The sequence below is a fragment of the Gouania willdenowi genome, chromosome 6, assembly GCF_900634775.1.
Source record: "Gouania willdenowi chromosome 6, fGouWil2.1, whole genome shotgun sequence".
Lineage (NCBI taxonomy): Eukaryota > Metazoa > Chordata > Actinopteri > Blenniiformes > Gobiesocidae > Gouania > Gouania willdenowi.
The window spans coordinates 46,618,320-46,633,378 of NC_041049.1; the positions used below are offsets into that span (position 1 = coordinate 46,618,320).

General features: G+C 36.9%; 1 protein-coding gene across 1 annotated transcript in view; it reads right to left on the reverse strand.

The window, feature by feature from the left end:
* Positions 1 to 1,060: 1,060 nt before the first annotated feature.
* The window catches only part of LOC114464697 (leucine-rich repeat-containing protein 4C-like), an 80,282-nt gene continuing 66,283 nt past the window's right edge, over positions 1,061 to 15,059 (reverse strand). The window contains exon 2 of the mRNA XM_028449167.1: positions 1,061 to 5,995. Coding sequence (XP_028304968.1) covers positions 3,998 to 5,944 — 1,947 coding nt within the window. The 5' untranslated portion in view covers positions 5,945 to 5,995 and the 3' untranslated portion in view covers positions 1,061 to 3,997. The remainder of the gene's footprint in view (positions 5,996 to 15,059) is intronic.

The window sequence follows — 15,059 nt, forward strand, 5'->3', positions numbered from 1 at the left end:
TCACTCTCTCTCTCTCTCTCTCTCTCTCTCTCACTCACACACACACACACACACACACACACACTGAAACGATGCTCTGTTGAGTTTTCTTTCTTTCTTTCTTCTTGCTTTTTACCTTTAAATTGTATATACTCTAGCATGTATCCTTATCTTAGTGAGCGTAGCGCACTTTTAGTTATTGTGTAAATAGGATTAACTTATTTGATTAATAAATGTATATACTTTTACTATTTGTTTGTGGTTTATGTAATAATGTAATATAATATTTTTTTTTTTTACAATACACAGTTTGACAAGAATTCATACCCTGAATGACAAGGTATTAATAATTATTAATAACTATTGTGATCCAAGACACTATAAACTCATACTTGGATGGCACCTTAAGGCACATTAATATAATATTAATAATAATTAATATTATAATTCTTATCACTCCTTGTCTACCCCCTTACACCTTACATCAATATTTTTAGTGGTTTTGTCTGTTAATTAAAGTCCCACCTTGACTTTACCTTGGCACCGCCAGTGTTTTGCAAAAAAGGCAGCCCTATGCACACGAGCCTAAATGTTACCGTGGATAAAGCTTTCTATTCATCAACGATTTGTTTTCATTCATTCAATCAACCCGTGCCTTGTTTTAATAAATAAAAACAAACAAGAATCGGATGATACAGAAAAAACAACAACATAGTTTATTTCAACCATTTTTCTTTTTTTTGTGTATGAACTACAAACTCAGGTCTCTATAATTGATCTCTGTATCTTTTAAAGGTCATGAAAGAATGCTTACATGAAAATCAATCTCTTACTATTTTACAGCATGTTCTCTTTTTTTTCTCCACTTGTAGAACAGGTTGTTGGCACATGAAAATTGAAAACAAAAAATAAATGTTTTTATTTCATTTTATTCCCAAAATGTGTTTTTATATAAATCTACTAGTAGAACAACATTCCCTCTCAAAAAGAAAGAAAGAAAGAAAAAAAAAAAAACAACAACATAACAAAACGGAATCATGTGAAAATATTCAGGATACCTTACGTACATATGAGACAGCTTGACAGAAGTGTAACAAACCTACCATTTACATTTTCAGACAATTTAATCTCTAACTGAAAGAAAACTCTGGAATGCCTCTGGGCTTTAAAATGAAGACCTATGTTCCACATCTCACAGCAGCATATTCAAAACACAGCAATGATACACACATTCAATGGTTTACAATTATGCAACAGAGGTGCAATTAATAAATGATGAGTGAACATTAAAAAGGCCTTTCAATGTTGATTTGTTTTACCTTGCATTTACAGAGTAGATCAGAACGTATCTGGGAGTATCTTTAAAAGGTGTAAAAACAGTATGTCCTTGAATTTGCATTGATCATGAGATTATAAAAATAAAAAAAAATAAATACATACGTGTACTGTATAATAGACAATGGAAACAGAAAAGTTTCAGCAGAAACAGAAAAGCAATTATTATTCAGTATTTTAACTGATTGGACTTAATGGTAAATACTGTTTATTATTTCAGAAATAAAGTAAGTAAATGTACTTAATTTAAACTCAGATTTTATAGGGCAGAGTTCTACGTTGTTACAGCTATCTTGTCTTTCATACACTTGGCAAACAGAAGTATAACAAAGTATAATGAAGACACTAACTTGGGGCCGAGATGTTATAATGAAGTCAATCAGTGACTAGACCTAGGCAGTATATCAAGATTCAAAATATATCAAGTTGTCTATTTTGACAATATAGAAAATGACAACATCATATATATAGTTTTTGTTTTGTTTTTTTTAATTATTTTTATTTTATAGCTTATTATAGCAATGGCTACCTTTGATTCTTCTCAGAACAGCATGAAAATCACATTTAGATGATTTTCATGCAGACCTTTTCCCTAAACAAGCCACACTACAGAACTCACTCACACGTGCTGTCCCTTAGAGAAGAAGCCAAACGTAGCACATATTGTACAGCTGTTTGTTAATAAATGTGTCTGTGTGGCATTTTTCATTAGCAAATTCAACCCAGAATTGTCTTTCTGGTAAGATTTTATTGAGGTAAAAATATTGAGATTTATATTGTATATTGCCATTTTGAGAAAAAAAATATTGATGTTTCGGTCCATATCGCCCAGCCCTATCAGTGACTATAAGTTATTTTTTGAGGGGGTGTAAAAACATGTATTTCCTAAAATATTCCTAATGAAAAAACAAACTTAATTGTCTGTAAATTTGTTGAGATTAAGGGCAAACTCAGTTTAAGGCTACATTTCTGCAAAAGTCATTTTATTCCCTCATATACAGTACATTATCCGCACCAACCAAAGTATTTTTCAATATTCTTATATTTGTTCTGGTAGTAATAATAATATAATCTACTTTAGTATTTGATAAAATGTGTACATTTGTGAAAACCACGTTTGGCTATTACCAGAACTCTGTTTAACAACTCTTGCAGCAGTTTGAGTTACAAATTCAGGTTTTATGTTGATGTATATACACTGCATCAACAAATGAATTATAAAAGCACCTTAACATCTAAATATAACACGAACCTGAGTTAACAGTGGGCTGAATATTGAGTAGATTTGTCTTTAAAAAAAAAAAAATTAACATACATGCTAAAATTAAATCTAGCTACATCTGCCAAATGCCTTCCTAACCACTGCACTTATGGCACCTGGGGCCATTTATCACAGTGGGCTCTTTGTAATGATTCCCAAAGTATTGGCGCCTGCAAAGCTGCGTCCAACTAAAGCCCCATGAGCACATCAATTAAAATGTAAATTAAGTTGTCATTCGAGCAGAGGGGTGAGAGGCAGGTGCAATGCAAACATCTGGTTGAAGCTCCATCCCCACAGCATATGTCTTCTACCATTTAGGGCCAAGTCCTGTGGTTGGCAGAGGGGGGCCAAGGTGTGAATCTGGGGTTGCCAGTCACTGCCCATGTGGAAATGTGGCACACAGATGAGAGGCAATGTGTTCAGACAGCTGTATAAAGGGTTTAAGCTCTTTCTTCAGCTCATCAGTCAGCTTCTGACGGTACTCCCGCTGCGCTGCTGATGATGTGCTGCTGGTAAAGGGGTCCCAACAGAGGAAAAAAAGGTGGCTTCAAAGCATTCGTTGGATGCAAAAGTACAGAGAACAGTGAGGCAAATGTGAGAACATGATGCAGTTGGAGCGTTTGGAGGAAGGGAAGTTTTGCCAAAGCCTTGCAATTCATCTACATTTGAGGACATTGTTTTCATGTCCAAAAAAACTGATTAGTGTTGAATTTGGTACGATTTCAATAGAGAGAAATGAGGACATCTGTCAGACATTAAGAGCATTTTTTATACTGCACACCCTTTAAAGACACAAAAGTAGACTGGTAGAACTTAATTAAAATAAATGATAATGAGCGTGGACATTACCAAAGACTGCAGACATCTAAATAATCTATTCTATCATTTCTCAGATATTTCAGATGCAGATGGTCATGGAACAATTGAATCATTTATTCCACAGCTGGACAACATTTTTAATGTGCCCTGGAGTTCTTTGAAATATGTGGAAGGGAAGTTCACTATTTCAACTGATTATTTAAAGTAAGAAAGAATAAAAGGATTTTTTTTTTTTTTTTTTTTTTTCCATTTGGACAGATGTCGACTGGGCTTCATTGCATTTAGTAAAGGAAACTTGTAAAAAGATGAGAAAAAAAACAAGTGCCCAAAAAAAATTAATTGCAGAACACATTTTTTTCTTGATTTAACCACAATATTTTTTTGATAAATAAATAACTTCTGTATTGTAAAGACACTTCTTGAAACAGTAGACATAATGTAATTCCCAAAGTTCATTGAATTAATATCACCAGCCACTGATGTGACTAACACACAAGTTTGTAACTGCGTTTGAGACAAAGTCCACACAACCAATTGTCAGTGATGTCCTGTCAGTAAAGCAACTGTAAAATTCCATCATTTTTTTTTCCTCTCACTCAAGTGTCAGATTTGTGTCTCTTGTACATTGTCTTTCGACGTGGCCCGGATTAACAAGGGTTCATGTGCTGAGCTGTGTAAGGAGTTCATGGTGGAAGCATGGTTGTACGCAGCCTTGTATGTGTTGTAGTGGTTCAGGTGCTCATGCTCCAGCGGAGGCAGAGTCAGATGGCTGTCTATGCCCGGGCCTCCCGTCACACAGTCCTCATCCACGTTGATGATCTCGATGGTGCGTGTGGGGGCGTGGTGGTTCTGCTGGTGGTGCTGCTTGCGCATTTTGTAGAAGATTATCAACATGACAGCGGCCATGAGCGTGATTGCGACGAAGCAGCCAATAATGATCTTGGTGGTCTTCATCACCTCATCCAGGCCTGTCAGTGTTCCGTCCTCACCCAGCTCTGTCACGGGGATGGTGTAGGTTTTCTCAGTAGCGCGGGTAGAAGGTGGGGTTCGGATTGTGGTGGTTGTTGTAGAAGCGGGTGAAATGAACTCCCAAACGCCAGCAGCAGCCGTGGGCCCCACCTTCTGCTGTACGGTGGTGGTGAATCCTTCGTTGTGTGGCGTTTCTATCGTCTCTACTGTCACTGTTGTGAAATAGCTGAAACTGCTGTTCTCAGTTGAGGACACGTTGAGTGTGGCTGATGCTGTTGTGTTACCTGCAGAGTTACTCACCATACAGGTATATGTGCCAGTGTCCTGCATGGTAACATTGGTGAAGTTCAGTGTACCGTCGTTGAGGACCGATATTCTTATCTTGTATGCACCGTGAGTCATGATGGAGCCATTGGGTGTAATCCAGCTCACTGAGGTCAGGGAGCTGGCTCTGCATTTCAGCTCCGCAGCGCTTCCCTCTGTCACGTTTAAGTCTGCTGGAGGCTCCACAATAACAGGAGCATAACAGTGAAAGTAATTCTGATCCAGCTCACCGATGTATCGTCCTCTGTGATTGGCCGGTGAGCTGCAGCGAGCACAGCAGCTGGTGTTTGCTGGTACCATCTCCTTCAGCCACCAGCTCAGCCAGAGGATATCACAGTTACAATTCCATGGGTTATGATGCAAATGCACCCTCTCCAGGTGATGTAAAGGTGTGAATAGATCATGGGGCAAAAGGGTAAGGTTATTGTGGGCTAAATTAAGCTCAACCAGTGACTGAAGGTCATCAAAGGAGTTCCTTTCTATGATCTGGAGCTGGGCGTGCATCATCCATAACTTCTGCAAGTGGATGAGCCCTTTAAATGAACCAGGTCGGATGACAGATAGCTGGTTTCCTGACATCTCTAGTTCATCCAGTTTCACCAAGGGAATAAGATTGGGAATTTCCTTTAAATTGCACATTCCAAGATTTAAGTAGCGCAGATTGCTCAGACCTTCAAAGGCCCCCTCAGATATGTAAGAGAGCCGTTTAAGCTCCCCAAGGTCCAACCTCCTCAGTGAAGGGACTCGATTGAAAGCATATGAAGTAATGCTCTCAATGGGGTTATTTCTAAGCCAAAGCTCTTTTAGTTTGGAGAGGTACTCAAAAGCCCCATTTGGTATAGTAGTGAGTCGGTTATCAAAAAGCTCCAATGTATTGAGACTTGCCAGTCCATTGAAGGCTCCAAGCTCTATTTTGCGTATGTGGTTTTTGCTTAGCTGCAGAATCTCTAAATGTCTTAAGTGCTTAAAGCTGTCCACTTTTATAACTTGGATGAGGTTTTCTTGAAGATTTAGGTAGCGTGTATTTGTCGAGATGCCATCAGGAACCTCCCGAAGTCCCCTGCGCGTGCAGATGACTTTACTGAACTGGTTACTGCACGAGCAGACCGAAGGACACGTCTGAGCACGAACCAGTCCAGCCACCACCAGCAGCTGGAGGGCCAGAAGCAGAACAAACAAAGGGTCGCTCAAGGCCCGGTTCCACCTAGGACCTCGCATCATCTGCTGCTGCTGAGAGGAGGTCATATTGTTGAACATTCATAATTCATCGACTGGTCGTCCGCTCTTTGGAGAGAGGTTCAGGGTCCACTGCAACGAAAGAAAGACACAAGATTTGTTAGATTTTATACATCATTAAAGGAAAAAACATGTACGTAGGTAATACCAAAAAAAATAACTACATAAGATTAAAAAAAAAAATGAATAAAACAGAAATGTAAAAACCTTTGTCAAATATCCTCTTTGCCAGATATTGGAAGTTTTTTTTGTTTCAGTAATTTTGATCATGGCACCATGATTTTCCACACTTAAAAAAAAAAAAAATCCTTATTAATAATGATACAGTAGTATTTTTTGGGAAAAATGGGTAACTGAGGAACCAATCCAACATAACTGTAATTAATAAATATTGGACTATAGATTACAAACTGAGATAAACATTTTTGAAATTTAGCCAATGATGAGAGATTAGGGTTTTTGACCTTTGAAACTGAACCAGAATCAGTATATTTACCCGGATCCCTTCCAAAATGTAATGGAATCTTCTAATGTGTACGATCTATCTTTGGTTACGTTTTGTCAAAATCTGTTTTTGATGTAATCCTACTAACAGACAAACAAACAAATAAATGAATAGACGCTGGTGAAAATATTACCTACTTAATAACTCTTATCAGAAATGAGATTTTGAGGTGTTTTTCTTATACAAAAATACCCACACAACATTTGAGGGATCAAGTTATTTCAACGTTTTCACCCTGACTCAATTTTAGTCACAAAAAGCAGAAATACAAAACTCGCAACTACTGTGCATAGTCTCTGCGGGAGACGGAATAAGGGGAAGAAAAGCAGCTATGACTGCTGTGTTCTATGATTTATATTTGTGACTGGAGAACCATAAATAATAAGGATGCGTGCCGCCCACCATTCCTTCAATCGAGTCCAGATATCTGGAAACATCTGATTACAGCCCACGGTTCCTTGAAGGCATGTGGGCGACTGGAACGTCAAACATGCCTGCTGAAATGTGACCAAGAATTTGCTTGTGGAACTTTTTTTATGAATACTGTAGGAAGATACATTTTCTCTTCACTACGATTTATTATTGTCTGTAGTGTATGCTTTTAGCTCATAGTTAATGATGTATATGTTGAGAAAGACAATAAAGAAGTACATTTCATGCATGAAGTGTTCTTTACTGTACAATTACAACTAAGTTTTTAACATCATAACTTGACATAAGTAGTTCTATAGCAGGGAAGGGCAACATTTATCACAGTGGGGGCTTACAATACATTAATTATATAATTTTTTAGAAAAACATTTAATTACCAAATAAAAATATAATAAAGATCCAAAGGTTTGGGTATTGCACATTTGTTTAGTATCATGTAGATAATTTGTGTATTGTCGTGATATTTTGTGCATTTTCTCTCATTTTGTGTGTTTTTGTAATCATCTTGTGCATTTGTATTGTCATTCCGTTTGTTTTTGTTGTTGGTTTCGTACGTTGTGATACATTTCTGTTGTCTTGTGTGGTCATTTTGTGTATTCTTATTGTGATTTTGTATCATTTATCTATGTGTATATATGATATGTGTTGTTTTTGTTGTGTGTGTGTTTTTGGAGTACATTTTGTGTAACTTTGGATCATTTTTGTGCGTTTTCTTTGGGGGCCAGACCAAATTAGACCCCTGGGCCGCCAATTCCCTTTTGTTTGTTCTATAGCATTAAATAATGTTAGCCACAGTCACACATCAATGGTAAAAGAGCTGCTGAGCCTTGTGCTAATCTTTTCTAAGGACGTTTCAGCACAAGTAAAGCAGGGAATTGTGCATTTGTAGTTTCTCTGTATCTCATTTCTAAAAGCAGTGTAGTTGATCTAAAACAAAACAAAGACACACACACACATGTTTAAACTCAAAGCATATACAGTAAACACAGAGTTCAAAGCTGACATGTTCAAAATATAACACCAGCAATCAGCACGGCAAATAACTTAGTTAATGTTCAATGTGAAATATGTATTTTAGTTTTAAAAAACGAGAAACACTGCAGACGGGTCAGAAGTGAGTCATCGTTGTTAACCAGAGCTAAACAGAAACATTTATTAAGTCTCCAAGCTACCTGACCTGGACGTGTTCGGAATGTGAAAAGAGAGTGAAGAACATCTCAAGAAAATCAATAGAGAACACAAAGAGAAGCAGGTTGCAACTGCAAAGAGACAGCTGAGAGTTACCACCCGTTTGAAGGTTTAGGAGTAGTTGGTGAAAAACTACTGCAGATGTAAAAGAAGGAAAAAATAAATAAAAAATGTGAAGAAAGAGAACATTTTAAGGAAAATTGAGACAAAGACACACAAAGAGTTTCACTGTTGATCGTTAACTTTTCAAAGTGAACTATGACAATTTTGTCGATATCTTGTCTTGAGCCCATATATCAGACACACTCTGGGGATTATTTGCACTACCAATGTATTATTCCACCTGTCTACTTAAGACAAACTCTGCATACTCAGCAGTGCATCGTGCAGCTGGATTGCAAATCCATTGAAGCTGCAAACACACAGTATAGCACTATTCAGTACACAAGCATTCACTCCTTTTATAACTTAAAAAGCATACTTTTGGTCTGATGAGGGAAATCTAAATCAGTCTTAGATTGACAAATCCTCATTCACTGAAAACTTAAAGAATGAGTTTCATTGTAGCACACTTCCATTCTCTATCAATAACAAATCATAGTTTGTGTTTTTTTTTTCTTCTTTAATGAACTTTTATGAAACTACAATCAAATTAAATGTATTATTCCTAATTTATAATAGTGACAAATAAAATGAGTGAAAAATGTGGCGCTGTCTCATTTTTGATGTGTCACAATAACTTAAAGGTAGGGTAGGCAATTTTCAAAAGCTAGCATGATTTTGAATGTAGCCACTCCGATGGATCCGCTTTTACAGGGAAACAGGGAGATGGGATTGGTTAAAAAAAATGTTTTTTTTTTCATTGGTCGAAGTTATTACAGATTTACAGCTGCTACAGTTGACAAATTTTCTTTGTTCCTTTTTTCAGAGCACAAAAGATCTTAATTTCTGTCAGAACATAAAGACAATTTCAACCAAAAATGTAAAAAGTGTATCTGGAGAAAATCGCCTACCCTAGCTTTAAATTGTTTGGGATTCAATTTCAACAAGCAACAATCTTAGCAATTAGAGTATCCAAACTAGAACTCAAGATACAAACAATAAAACAACTTTACTGATGGTGTTGCTAGACAACTGTGTCCTTTAGAGCATCTCACTCAGCCCACAGGAGAAAGTCAAAATGGCAGAGAACATGACTCATTGTGTATTTTAACAAATATTCCAGTTCTCGAAATCTCAGCACTTCCCCAAATCAAATACAAATTAGTCACAAAATCCAGGAAATTTAAGTGAAGACCCTGCATGGACTGATATTTTTCACTCATTGATTTGATATTGTAAGTGACATACATACAGTACATATCATTCATACTTTGAAGTGCAAACTAGAGTACAGAAATGTGGAAATTACTCGTTTTCCCTGCCTTTAATCTGCGGCCCACTTGAGATTAAACTGGTTTGTATTTGGCTCCTGAATTGAAATGAGTTTGACACCCCCTGTCCTCGATAATGGTATGGACAATCCTTCCTGTGTGGTAATGGCTGTGAAATGTGAGAAAGCATGTCATATTGAGGTTCTTGGTCATAAAAAGAGAGAGAAAAAAATACTGTTGTAATGTTTACATGATACCGTGTCATTTCTACATGGTCATTATGAAAATATATTAGCATACTAATAACATAACAATAAGTATTTTATGATACACTGTTAAAATTGATTATCATTCATGGTTTCTTTTTAACATATTATAATTACATGTCTTTATATTCAATAATTTTATTCATAAAAAAATTCAGGTCAACTTTCTCAAAGCCTATTTTTTGGAACAAACGGTATTAGAACATCTGATTTCAACTTAATCTAAATCTAACAATAATAATAATAATAATAATAATAATAATAATAATAATAATAATAATAATAATAATAATAATAATAATAATAATAATAATAATAATAACACTAGCAAGTATGTAAGCAAAGAGACAAATCACATATAAATAACTCGGACACTCAGATTAAGACTAAAAAAGAGAGTTTGAACAAAATGCACAAAATGTAAATAGTTATCAAATAAAAATAATTATCTTTTAAATATAAACTTAATACACATTAAACAACTCATATACATATACCAAATAAATCATATAAGCAGACACAACAGACCCCTAAATGATAAATAATGAATACATAAATAATCTTGTAGATAATTTATATTGCTTTAAATCAACAGTAATTGTCAACTTTAAATAACTACAATAAGATGATCGTTTGATTTCTAAATGTAAAACATCTTCTAATTAAAAGAATACTGTCAGATTTAAACTTTTGAAAACTGTGCTTTGACCTATATAATTTGTGTATGTCTTTATATTTATTGAGCTCATATTTGACCAAAAGAAGACACATGTACCAGCCATGTGCCAGCCAGGGGAGAAGAAACAATAGATAACATAGAATAAAAATGCTGAGAAAACTATGTTTGACGCCCAGGAGTGAGCCGGCCCTGACATCCACAGCTGTGTATTAGATGAGTGTCTGTTCTCCTATTGACTTGATATTGTTGATGATTCATTTTTCTATTCTGTAATAGATTGATTGATTGATTCAGCAAATCAAAACTTTTGACTATGTCTCTCTGTATGTAATCTCAGCTAGACTACTGTATATATGGACTTGGGTTTGGTACAGTCAACAAATCATTTCTACTGCATTGCCTTTCTGCCACTGATTTGACTTTGATCTCTTATCAAAGTGCCATGGGCATGTTAGGATATATGCTTCTTAAAGTTGCAAAAAATCAATTGTGGTGTTCTCCAAGATCCAATTTTAGGTCAGACTATTTTCATCAGGAGAGACAGTTTTTGTAATCAGGCTAATATTACTGTGCTTTGCATGTCTCCTGATGACACATGGGTAGTAGGATTTAAATGTCAAATTTGAGATTGAAAACATTCCTTACATCTCAAAAAGAACAAAACTGACGCTTTAGTTAATGTTCCAGAAAACACTAATCATAATTATGAAATTCTCACTGGAACCAATGAAACAATTAAAAAATATTGGCAATGCTTTCTATTTTAAGTATATTTTAATAGAAGAAACTAAAACAGAAGTGTGGACTCGAGTCACAAATTTGATGACTTTAGACTCGACTTGACAAAACCAAGAAGGACTTGCAACTCGACTTGAAAACAAATGACTCATGACTTAACTCTCACTTGAACCTATTGACTCGGGAAGACTTGAGTTATTCCTACCCTTCTATTACAAAATATACCATCCAAAGGCAAACTGGACTTTGATTGACAGGTCCACCTTTAAACAAACTGACAGCCAATCGGGAAGCAGCTGAAAACGTCAAACTGGGCTGAGACGTGCGCGCACCAGTAGAGAAAAATGATTCCAAGAGTGAAACCCTTTGGATTTAAAGATAATACCATAATTAATAATTGATTTGGAAAAAATATACCTTGTTCTACTTTGTTTGACTTTGTTCAACAGAGGAACTGTGAAAATGTTAAAATCTAAAAAAGATGCTGAATTGATTTTTTTCTAAAAGCATTATGTTAAATTGTATCACTTTTATTTGACAAATATATAATCTTTTCAAATAATTTACTATTTATATCAGTTGAACTTGCTCTGTAAAATGGCACTACCTGTGGTACATTATGTACTCATGAGTTGTTAAGACTTGTAAACTAAAGTTGAGGACTTTTGACTTGACTGTCTTGACTTGGAACTTGACTCCGGACTTAAAGCTTCTATCCGGAGTTCCTGAGAAATCTATGTTTATGTATGATTCTTTTGAAATGCAAAAACATACCTAACTAGTGTTTTACTATGGTCTACTGCTGGTGGTCATTCATATACATTGCTGTATATAAGTCCCTCCTTTGTCCTATAGACCCCTATACAAATGGAAACTATCGCCAATAGGTTTAGACTTCCTGGAACGAGACTGTCAATCAAAGTGAATGCACGTGCTGCGTAAACTGTGTACGGAAACAAGGCCGCACGTCTCAAACAGGTATAACACACATTCCACGATTGCCAACGTATAACGCTTCTACTAAAAAAAAAAGAAAAATCCGGGTTCAAAGCTGGTGGATAAAAGTCTTCATGACCGCAACATAATTTATCTTGGAGCTGCTTTTCAAAGGTGGAGAGACTTCTGCTCTTAAAAGGACTCAGAACGAACCAGGATTTGGCGACATTTCTCATGGACAGGTAATAAACATGTTTACTCAAAAGTTGTGGTACTCTAACAATAAATATTTTGTTTTTGTAGTTATGTGACTTTGTTATGTTTTGCAACATAGAGGCGTAGTTTCTGGTGGACTGGTAGAGGCAGGGGAGGAAGTAGAGGTGTTGAGGGCGGGACATCGAGACATTCTCTCAGAAACTCCGGAAATCAGCTTTAAGTGACATGACTTGAGACTTACTTGAAACTCGAGAAGCAGTGACTTGTTCCCACCTCTGACTTTACCATCATAAGAATATCGCCAAATTCTCTCAGGCTAACACGGAAATGCTAATACATAGTATTTACCACCTTGAGTTACTTCAGAACTCAATCTGCTCAATCTACAAACCCATCATCTTGGGCCCATTCAATAAAGATGTTCAATAAAATAAAAGAACCGTATATGCAGATGATAAGAACAGTCATTTTATGTTTGTTCTGTCATTAATCACAATAAGTCATGTTCAACAAACAAATTATTTAGTGGCTTTTTTGGACAGACAGCATTTATGTTTCTATGTCGAACTGGGAATAAGAAGCAACACCTTGATGTTATTTATACAAATTTGAGTAGAAATCACGCGCACACGCACGCACACACACACACACGCACGCTGCATTGCACAGCACTTCTCACTGCTTCATAGCCTTGGCTGTTTTCACAAGTAGTGTAATTCACAAGTCTGAAACATATTTTTGCATTGTAAATCAACCAAAAAGTCTTGAATTATTTAACAGATACAGCAAATTTGAGTTGGGCAAAAGCCCTGAAAGAGACTCCTGGTTACATCACTACTGGGCCTTAAACACAGAACAATTCCTCTTTTTATACGCAGGTCAAGAAGAATGTTGTCAGTCATCACAAACACACCTGTGGCTTTATTCCAAAAGGTGAAGAAGATAGCATGAGGGAACATGCCTCAGGCTTCCCACACTCAGGTAATGCTTGAACGCCTGCTGATTCTGAACTTCTCAGTGGAGAGAGACTGACTGATACCCCGGCTTTTACTCTGCATGGCAGAAAGGGGGGGAGGGGGAGGATGATGATGAGAGATTGTCGAGTGAGAAGTATATTCCTGACAAAGGAGGGACGTTTTTTATGGCGGAGAGAAACAACGAGGGAGAAGGGGGGAGATTAATGAGATATAAATCAAATCAGGTCACTTCTAGATAATGCCACGAGTTTAGTATCGGCTCCAAATATAAACCAGGATCCTTTGAGGGGTCCTCAGATGGATGGATACCCACCACATCACGAGCCTGGACTCAAGCATCTGCCAAACCCTACAGCATGAACACAACATGAGCGGATCAATAAACAAAACAAATGAATCCATTGTAGTCATCATAGAGTCCCCAGTTTTTCAGAAAAAGACATAATTTTTATGGAGGTTTATTTTCACTGCTGAGCTGTCTGAGGGGCAGATTCACTAAAGGTATAGGGGTATTAAAACGTGTGCAAACGTCACTCCACGAGCTAATAAGCCGTATAAATGCACTTCGTTTCCCTCTGATGAATATGTATAGTAGGCGGAGCTCACAAGGCGAACATAAAAATGGGAATACATGCAAATAAATTAATGCAGGGGACGCAATGCAATTCATCAAATCTGGACTTCATCGCTGCCTCTGTTTTTCTATATAGATTTAGCACGGCCCACAAACAGGTGGTAACTGTCAAAGCTTTTTGCGCAGTGATGGCAGCAGTGACATCGTGGCTGGGGGGACACAGCGGAGATATCAGCACTCTCCATGGCCGGAGGCTGCGTCTCCTCCGGGGATCATTCCCGTACGCTTATTAAAGATGGTACCATGTAGGAAGAACAGGCCGTTTAGTTGTTGTAGAGCTGCACTTTATTATCTGGCTGCACTATAAACATAACCTCGCTACCTGTCCCGGTCGCAGTGTCGGACTCTACCCATAGGTACGCACACATCCCTCTCACATAGACTCACGCACATCAGCAGCATGCATGCAGCCCATTCACTCACATCCATGCACATTTCCCCACTGCGGGATGAATAAAGAATCTCTTTATCTATTTTTCTATCTATTTTTCTGTCTATCTATCTATCTATCTATCTATCTATCTATCTATCTATCTATCTATCTATCTATCTATCTATCTATCTATCTATCTATCTATCTATCTATCTATGTCTTTGCTGTAAATCATCCATTTTTTATTAGCTTCCTCTACTAACACCTGCAATTCTGCTGCTTCAAATTTATTTTTCAACATAACATGTACAAAACGCTAATTTAAATAGGGTGGTCTGCACCACTTCTGCATGTGCACTAATCATTGCTGTAGTCCTAGTGAATTTCTCGCAGCAGGTGAGGAAACTGCGTCACAAACGATTTGAGGAAGCAACTAGTTTACCACCCTTTATTTCAAATATTAGTGAATCATAAAAGTTTAGTGGTATAAAAACACGAGCAAACATCACTCCACATGCTAATAAGGAGCACAAAGCCCAGGGAATCAGGAGTACACTACTGCTGCACTACCCAATCCATTTAGTGCGTGTCCCTCAGATGAATATGCATAGGAAATGCAAATAAATTAATGCAGGGGACGCAATGTGATTCATGAGATCTGGAACTGTTTGCAATGATTGTTTTAGTACTAGAAAATACTACAACTGACAAGCAAGTGCAAACACACATGGAGTTGAAAACACAGCGGAGATGAAAAATGCTCCAATTGTGTGTGTGTCTGTGTGAGAGAAAGAGAGAGAAAAAAACTGTCAGCCCAGA